The 10,112-nt window shown below is 38.5% G+C and overlaps 1 protein-coding gene across 1 annotated transcript; it reads right to left on the bottom strand.

Annotated features, from left to right (window-relative positions):
• Nucleotides 1-424: 424 nt before the first annotated feature.
• gpr20 (G protein-coupled receptor 20) lies at nucleotides 425-3,216 on the bottom strand. The gene is made up of 6 exons (XM_061776428.1): nucleotides 2,980-3,216; nucleotides 2,619-2,885; nucleotides 2,038-2,282; nucleotides 1,437-1,521; nucleotides 1,232-1,357; nucleotides 425-610 (listed from the first exon to the last, which is right to left on the bottom strand). Exons 1-6 carry the CDS (start codon nucleotides 3,214-3,216, stop codon nucleotides 425-427), a joined length of 1,146 nt encoding a protein of 381 aa, XP_061632412.1.
• Nucleotides 3,217-10,112: the final 6,896 nt, after the last annotated feature.

Below are 10,112 nucleotides of genomic sequence, written 5' to 3'. Positions count from 1 at the left end.
TGAGTTTGATGTGCTTCATTCCTATTATTTCTGGATTCTCAGAGAAGCCCAGTGAGTCAAAACTTTTTCGAATTTCCTCTGAGCAGTGTTGCCCTCTGCTGTACAAAGGGGGTCATCGTTCCTTGTCATTGTCTTGTAATAATCCAAGCCAAGAATATTCATCCAAAAAGGAACAGGTGTGGTCTGTTTTATATTGCTGTCTTTTATCCTTCCGCCTTCCATTATGTTCCTTTGTTAATGGCAACAGTTGATTTCTGGCCATTAAAGTCTTCACAGCTTCGCTTCCTTCTGCAGTGTAAAATGGCATCCCAGTTGTGAGTCTTCATCACCCTCATAATGAATTGTATTTGCTGTATCAACGCTGTTCATTAATGTGCAAAACGGTGGCCGTCCCGTGGTTGATGCTGCACATTCCTCAAATGATTTAGAATGTGTGAATCTTCTGAGTGTCTTTCTGCAGTGACGGGGGAATCGTGTTCATCATGATCACATTGTTAGGGACGGCTGTGGCGGCTTCCCCCCCTGAGGCCTTGGAGCTGTGCTGCATGCTGATGATGTCACCGCTGCTTTGCTCTGCCTCTGCACGCCGGAAAATATTCTTCATAGTTGCCTGAGAAGTAGAGGGACAGTCTTATTATCAAATGACTCACTAATGAGTGATTAATTAATTTTAAACAGTTCATATTTCCCGCCACCTTGTCTGAAAGGCCCAAGTTGAAGCTTGAAGAAAAAGAGCCCCAAAGCATGATGCTGCCACCAACATGCTTCACTGTAGGTATGTTGTTCTTCAGGTCATGAGCAGTGTTGTGTTTGTGCCAAACATACATTTTGAAATTATGGCCAAAAAGTTCAACCTTGGTTTCATCTGACCGTAACAGATTTTACACAATGTGTTTCGGAAGTTTGTTTTGTTACTTCCCCACTCAAAGAGAGAGTTGAGTTCTATAGTTTTTAGGTCACATTTTTTGTCATACTACAAAAAGCTGGCATTTGAACAAGGGTGTGTAAACTTTTTAGGTGAACTCTATTTTCCCCCAAATGTTACATTTGTTTTTTGTTTATGTCCTAAATGTATATTTTGTCATAGTGTCTGTTTGTTGTCGCACTCGAGTGGCCCCAACTACCGGAGACTAATTCCTTGTGTGTTATAACATACTTGACCAATAAAGATGATTCTGATTCATACTAATGAATTCCACTCTATTGTACAACTAAGAAGCTGCAATCTTACTTGAAAGTTATTTGTCACAAAGCAGTAGACCACCGGATCCATGCAGCTATTCAGACTGCTGAGCGTGACGGTCAAATGGTAGACGATCGCGTGGTGAGGCATATCGGGGTAGAAATACACCACCACCTACATGCCAGATACATAATGCAATATCACTGCTTGGTGACTAAAATTGATAATAATGTGTCAGTTCCTCTCAACCCACCTGTCGTATGTGGAATGGTGTGAAGCAGACAGTGAAGATGATCAGCACTGTGGTGAGCAGCTGGACGGCCCTCCTCCGTCTTTTCCTGCACAGATAAACAAGGATGTCCTGTACCTTTCCTCTCCATTTTTCGCGTATCTTTATCAAAATCTTCTTTATCTAACAGAGACTAAGATGATGTATCGATTATCGATTAATTGTTTTGTCTCGTCCAAATTTTTGTGACAAAATCGTAGTGTGGGTACGCTGCATACAGTTATATGGAATACAGATTTAATTGTACATGCTCCAAAACTGTGACACATCCTCCTCATTTCAAAGGTTATTTCTCATGCTTCATGATATTGTCAGCAAAATTGCCACCCTATCATCAAGCAAAACTCCGGCTACCCATTTTTAACGAAAAGAAATTACAAATTTGTGTTTTTTCCAGACCCAAACTGCATTGTCTGTGAAACATTTCAAAAATGAAATGGAACAAAATAAGTAAACACAAAGTCTCCTGTATTTTTAAACATTAGCACTTCTATACTTTCTTAAACAGAAGCCAATGTTTCAGAAAATCACAATTAACTGATAATCACATCTGTTGGTTGTATACCTGCTCTGCTGCATGAGGCGATGATCAGCAAGCGCCCAAACGATCCGCAGGGTGAACACCACGATGACGATGAGGGGTATAAAGAACTCAGTAAGAGTGAGGAAGAGGAGTTTGGAGAGGCAACAGCCTGTATGTTGGAAGGCAGTGGACAGGAAGGAGTAGGTGACCACGATGGCGAACAGCCACACCGAGACACACACACATTTGGCCACGCCAGAGTTGCGCCACCGACGAGATGCTTCAACCTATAAGGACATGAAAATAACAGTTTTCATTGAGCAACAACCCTGTAGCGCCAATTGTATCATGTGTGATACTTAAATTAGCATTAATTAATGGTGAATGTTATGTTTTTATATTTGGAATTATAAATATGTTAAATATATTTGTGTACTATTGTGTTTTTGGCTGTTTACAAAAGAGAACATTTTATCATTGTGACTGTTTGCATCAAATATTATATGATATACATTGAAGGTCATATAGGAAATACATTTTTGGGGGAAAAAAACATTGCCTTCCTAAAGGACAAAAAAAAAGTCACAATTTTCTGAGAATTTGAATTTCCTGTCAAGACTCGCCTGCACGATGGCAAGGTAGCGGTCCACACAAATGCAGGTGAGGAAGAGGATGCTGCAGTACATGTTGACAAAGTAGCTGAAGATGTGCAAGTACGAGCAGGTGAGGCAAGCTCCACCACTGAAATAAAGCAGGATGCGCGTCGGCAGAGAGAGATTGACCAGCAGGTCAGTCACGGCCAGATTGATGGTGTAGATCACTGAGGTGCTCTTTTGCTTGGTGCGAAAACAGAACACATAAAGAGCTAACGTGTTGAGCACCAAGCCCACCTGAAATAGAAGCGGAGATACTCAACATGACAGTCAGTGGTTATGCTAAAGATTCGATCCAAAACAGGATTCACAGATAAGATACTGTACCTACCAGGAAAATGATGAAGTTTATGACCATGAGTGCAATCCATAGTCCGTAGAAGTCATTGTAAAGTCCCTCATCCAAATGAGCTAGTTTTTGAAGAGTTTGTGACGAGTCAGCAACACGAGTGGCATGGAAGCATTCCGTGCCACTCGTGTTGCTGACTCTTGACACATCCGCATGGCTGACAAGTGAAGTGTTGGTTACAGTCCAGGATGCTGTGCTGTTTGCAGTAACGGTGATCATGGCGGACACTGATGATGATGGTGGAGAGGACCTGGATGATGATGAAGAGAAGAACAAGGGTTTAAAGAATACATTCAGACAGTGGAGGGTACAATTTTGAAATGTTATTGTATACTATATAATGTATTTGTACAAAAAATACTTATTTTAAAATAGCATTACCCCCATTATTTTCCTTATCATTTGCTTGATATAAAAATGGTATATAATTTGATTACTCCTGTATGAATATAGATTTTTAGCAGGACACTTCTCAAAGCCGATACATTGTACTATGTATAAGTTTTATCCATTTGTTTTTAAAACCAATTTGCTACTACGCAAGCAAAAATGTCATCACACAATCATCTCATTAGATTCAATACAAGAGCTACATCACGTTGCATAATAAGGCCACGAAAGGTACTGTACAGCAGTGTGTATCACTGGAGTCAGTGATGCTGTAGCGGTGCAATTGACTATACTGAACAGGATAAACAGTATAGAAAATGAATGGAAGATTAGCACCAGTGTAAACCACCGTGGTGAATTGGTCATAACTTCATTAACAAATATTAAAGCATGTGTTCTAAAGTAATTTGCCCTGTGCCTGATTAAACATAAACTTTGAAGCACGCACACATCCCTATGTCTGGCACATTCTCAGTCCTCTACTTCAGTGCGGCTGTTGCTGTTGGCATGGCTACAATGACAAAGTAAATTTAAGCCCATCTTCAGTTTATTTGTGCTATCTATTTATAATGTTATTTATTGCCACTGCTCAAAAGGAACATAAACACAGTATGTTCATTTGTAGTTCTCATGAGGAGAAACATTTCGATATGACATCATCCTCACCACAGTAACAATCATAAAGAGCAAAGGACTGTGTATGATGGGGCTGGAGATTTTAGACAGTTGGTAAATTGATTTTTGTAAATAGGACATATTAAGTGAAAGGCCCATTAAAAAGAAATAATGCCTGCAATATATTGTCAACTGGCTGCTGACATCATATATTCCAAAAGCTATAGATGAAAAAAAGAAACTTCAGTATTTATATGGAAAATAACATCAGATTTTTCCAAATGTGAGCTTTAAATAATCTTAAATCTTAAATAATCAATCCAGCAATCTTGACAGGCTGCTTTGTTTAGGTACACCTGCACAATCTAATTCAATACAGCTGTACAGTATTCTCATTCTGCTTATACACACATCCCATATGTGTCAATATGTATTATCAGAAGTACCAGTACAACATTTATTCTACTCTATATTCATATCTAAAATATATCTTGTCTCACAGTTGTTGTTTTTTACAGTTGTCTCAAATCAATAACTCAACTTAATGGTTTATAATGTATAAGCCAGCATTATTTTAATGGATGTATGCTGTCGGTAAATGCCTTTAAAACAATATTACACACATTTCTCCCTGGAAATACAGTAGATATGGATAATAGATAAGTACATAGGTCTAGATATGCGCCCTGTGCTACAAAAGGCAACACATGCACACCGAATGCGTTTTGCTCATGCACGCAAGCTAAGGGGTCAGCTGATGAACTCTATTCAGACTTGATGAAAATCCCATGCTGCACTGTATGAGTGAGGTGTGAAGAGTGTCATCGAAATGTCATTCATTTATTGTCAATTTTGTACGTTTTTATCGCTACCGGGCTACACTTCTTCATTGTAGAGACCAACAAGAGAAACACTTTTAAAAAGAGAAATAACAATGAAAAGTAAGACATCACAGTGACCTTTAGCCATTGCAGAGCACAAACAAGTCCTGAGATACGAACTTCCAAGCAGACATTTCAGCTACAAAATACTTCTAGAAAGTTTTCCACAGGAGAAAAAGCAGCTTGATGGAAATGGGTCTTCAATAACTAATTTACGTACCTGTAAAAAAACAACAACTTTACGGGGAGTCAAACGCCCCAAAAGTGGTCCAATTTGGAGAGTTTTGAATTGAGCCTTGAATGTCAAACAAAGTGCAAGATGTGAGTAAATCTTGGGAGATTTGAGTTCAATGAGCATGTAAACTCCAGCACTGTTTTTCTTATTGTTTGGGTGTTTTTGTGATGCCACCAGAGAAGGGCAAGAAGGGAATGAGCAATGATAGCCATAGGACAGTACATGGAAATTTCTGCTGCATAAGAAAATGACCGGCTTTGCAATAGAATTAGGTAAGAAGAAAATTAATAAATATAAATTCCATACAAACAGGTATTTTGCCGGCAGATGCTAAAATAAATACAATACAGCAATGATTCTCAAAGTGTGGTACGAGTACCACTAGGTAGGTGGGCCCTTTTCAAGTGGTATGCAAAAGAATCACCGAATTATAGTAAATACAAATAAATTTTACCACATTTAAAACATGCAAAACAATCAAATATATTGGAATGAAGCTTGTAGCTATGCATTCAGCCTGTTTAAAGTTGTTGTTTTTTTTAAAGCCAGGAGTACATTTTTTACTTTCATAGTTCAGTTGCATTTAACTTAAGTACATTATAATACATTTGCAAACATTTAAGGACAATTTTTTATTTAACTTTTATATGCAGCGCATTTCAATTAAATCATTACTTGAGTACACTATCTTAATTTTCTATATTTAAGCGCCGTGTTAATGTTCAAACTGTGCATAACGTTATAGAGGCTTACAATAGACTTTTAAGACTGAAACCTGTGCATCATTTTTGATCAACACTTATTTTAATGTTGGTCATTATGGTGGCACGTGGAGAGTTCAGTATTTTTTTGAGGTGGTACTTGGTGTAAAAACTTTGAGAACAGCTGGTATATAGGTACTACACACCAATAAATAATGCCAGTAGTTTATTATAAAAGCAACACTAGGTAGTAGCATTGCTTTCCACAAATTCCTGTTCTCTATTGTAGAGTGATTAACTTCTTTTTACACTTACATACGACAGTTGATAATGTTAACATGTTACTTTAAACTTTGATAAACCCATAATGAAAGTTTTATGATGGCCACCGTTTGTGGCGGAACCAAACAAATGCATTTTACATAATAAGAAGTCAACCAGTATCACAGAACAGACTGCGTTAAGAGTTTGGACGTTTCACTGTAATTGATAATTGGAGCTATTTTTTCCCCCGTGATAAATCATGAAAATATAAACTTTGCTAGTTTAACCATTAGACACACTCTCTCTCTCTCTCTCTGAGTACATATTTATAATTGTGGGAAACACTTGTGTGGCCTCTTAATGGACTCTACATTTATTTATTGCATACAGTGTATATCAAACCAATACAGCATTGCATACTGTCGGCATGTTGCTGTATACAATACTTCAAAAAACAGTGGTGATGCAATGGCATCAAAGAGACAAGGAGAAGAGGCTGGAGGGCTCAGAGGCACATCACAAATAAATTCCAGCAGCGTGGGAGTCTCTATACGCTAGTATGCGTGTGTGTGAGGACCAGCACAGGAGAGATGAAACAAAGATCTCACGCCATCCAGCATCAAATTATTGCATTTTGGAGAACCCCTTAAGGCAATCAACACATTTTGTTGCTGTAATAACTTTGATTTAAGTGTCATAACTGTTCTCCACTTGTTGGGAAACAGAATGGGTACATGGGAATACAACCCTTTTGATTTGCCTCAAGAGTATACATTTATGGATCAACTCAAATAAATACATTGTACATACATTGTACTAAATGCAGTAAACACTTGCAGCAGTGGATGGCCGTTAATGCTCAATTCAAGCATGTTTTCCATGTGCTTGTGGCGACCCAGATTACTGCTATAAAGCTATTATACAAGATTTGCCCTAAACAAGACAAAAACAACAGAGTATCTTAAACTTAAATGTAAACCTACCTTGAGAGGAAGCACAATTATTCTAGTAGAAGACTCACACAGTCCCTAAGGTGGGTTCAAATCCTTGATGCAGTGATTGATTTCCAAGCAGGGCTTCACATCTTCATCTCTGCTCACACCTGATGCCTTGCCCTACACAAGTTCAGAGAACAAAAAGTCATCATCTTCATGTGTCCCTGTAGTTTCTTTCCTGCTCCACGCATCCCCCCCCCCACACATTTAAATCACCAAAGCGTTCTATTGTGTGTCATCCTCCCTTCAGTGTGTCTCTTCTGTCTTTTTGTGCCTATTAACATTCCTCTTAACGTCCTATCTCCCCCTTCAATGTAGTCCTAAATTTCTCCCTCCCTCTCACCCATAAATATCCCCGCTCTTTGGTCCTCAGACAGGAAGTATGAGTATCTGTTTACATTGTGATCGGACACGCACGCCCATGTGAACTGTCAGCTAATATCGCAAAACATTAATAAAAATGGGCAAATGGAGTGGCATGGTAGATTACCGATTAGAACATCCACTTCACAGTTCTGAGGTTGGGGGTTTGAATCCGGGCTCTGGCCTTTTTGTGTGACGTTTTTATGTTCTTCCCGTTCTTGCGAGGGTTATTCTGGTCACAATAAGTTTGCATCATGCAGGCAAATCAAATCAAATCAGGCAAATTAAAATTTACAGTATGTAAAAAATAATATTAAAAAAAAGCCCATTCATTATCATTAATTTAATGGAAAGGGTCTAACTTTTACAAATGAATATTCCTATATTCCTATAATAACCTCCCACGCACAGAATATACCTAAATATTTTCACCTGCAACCATGTTGCAAATATAAAGTAAACAACACTGTAATTTAGTTGTTACTAATGGAATTCAATACAAGAGCCCAATCCCTCAAAACTCACCAACAGAAAGGTATTTGTTTAAAAAAATATATGAAATTATCAATTAGCTGATCAATTAATCATTATGAATTGTGCTGATTGTGTGGAACTGATTGTTGATGAAATGCATCTTAAAACAACAGAGGAAAAATGGAGTTTAATATTTGTTGGAAATGAGAAGCCGTTGATTAATTTTCAGTCTGGAATGCAACATGAAAAACAACTTGAAATCGGATATGGGAAGTTGATATAAATACACTTAGATGTCGACCATGGCAAAACTCCTCTGGGCTGCATTACTGTACTCAATACAAAACTAGCAACTGATTACATATCGATTAATTGAGCTTTATTTCCCCCACAATGCTTATATGACTACAAAAAAAAGAAGTTGAATGTTTGTCTGCAGTCTGCACAGGCAGTTCACACAAACTTAAATGTCATATAGTAGTCATGCATGTATTTGCCAGGCTAAAATGTATTGCATTGATTTGCAAATACTATATACATAGTGTGTCGAAAGTCTGTTTATACTTCGCCGCCAGGCCTCGATCTGCTGCATCCCATCTGACAGACTGAGACAGGTTTGTGTCTCCTGGTTTCCTGTCGAGAGGATCATCATCACTCACAGCTTGGCAGCGTTCCTCGGAAATATCCGGAATAACGGATGTCTGGAGAGGGGCCATGGATCAACCTGTTACTGAGCACCGACACAAAGAGAAGACGCAGGACACGAATGACACAAAAGAAGATAGTGAAGGGTGAGGTGTCCAGAAGAAGTTAGTCAAAGTAAGTGAAAGCAGTCAAAGATGGAGGGAGGGGGATATCTGTATGTAAAGGTTTAAACATAGAAATGACAGGCGGATCAGTGTATGACCTATTTTTGTGTGGGAGCGTGAGGGTCAACACTGACCTTCCAGCGTGTGAGTCAAGCAAGGAGAAGTGAAAGACTGTTTATGTCAGGAATTAGCTGATGAAGGACGACAGATGGCAAAGTTTCTGCACCTTTTACGTCGCTCTCTCTGTTTTCATGATGCATGACGTGATATATTTGTCAGGGATGAGAGGCCGATAGATTGAGCTATCTGTCCTTCACTCGTCTCCTTTTGCTGCTTGTTGACATTTTTTTTTTTGTTTGATGAACCCTTCAGATGTTTGGGGAAGTATCGCATCCACTAACAACTGCCTGCAGTGCTCTATGAGTGGAAAATGTAATTTTACTGAGCCACCAAGGCAGATACGTGAACAAGTTTTGGTCAGCAAACATGGTGGATGTGTTAAACTTAAAACTCGATTCTGCCAGGAACTTGGTCTATAGTAACTTAAGTTGTAGGGCAGTGATTTGCAAATTTTGGTAAGAGTACAACTAGTGGTATGCAAAAGAATCACTGCAAGTACATCCATCCATCGATTTTCTGAGCCGCTTCTCCTCACTAGGGTTCAAGACCCTGACTGGACCATCCGCCAACATCCCCTGGACTCACAGCAGTGGTGTCCTTGAGCAAGACACTGATACCATGAAATGCTCCCCGGGTGCTTCAGCTGACCCCTGCTCCAGTGTGTTCCACTAACATGTGTATGTGTTCACTGTGATGGGTAAAATGCAGAGAACAAATGTTGTGTGCATGCATGCATGTTCATGACAATAAAGGTGATTCTTCTTCTTAAGGGAAAATTCACATTTAATTTCTCAAGCGCTTGACAGCAACATGATTTTTGTATTTACAATAGTAAAAATAAAACAAGAAATACAAACTATGGCAATACAATCTCACCATATAAATTATTTTCCTGTGTTCATTTAATTTCACATTAACATTTTGACAAAAGTACACAATGATAATGTCTACTAAGGAACTTCACACATAGTCAGCATTAACATTTAGCATTACTCACTTTTAGTACTCAAGATGCATTACACTAGAGGAGGGAAAAACACACTAGGCCGAAACTTTCTGCAATACGTTTTCTTAAAAAAATTTATGATTCTCGTCAGGATGTACGGAAAAGGGTTAATTCATAAAATAAAAAAACTGTCCCTGTGACAAAATGTAGTGTTTTAGTGCAGCATATACACCGTACTTTGAGTTACGCAGCAATGAAAACAGTTTTTATGTTCTATGTACCATTTTCTACTAAATTAACGTCAGGACACAGGAAAAAAAGA

This window comes from Phyllopteryx taeniolatus, chromosome 6, assembly GCF_024500385.1.
Source record: "Phyllopteryx taeniolatus isolate TA_2022b chromosome 6, UOR_Ptae_1.2, whole genome shotgun sequence".
Lineage (NCBI taxonomy): Eukaryota > Metazoa > Chordata > Actinopteri > Syngnathiformes > Syngnathidae > Phyllopteryx > Phyllopteryx taeniolatus.
Note: the sequence above shows the minus strand (reverse complement) of the source record. Positions and strands in the feature narration are given on the sequence as shown.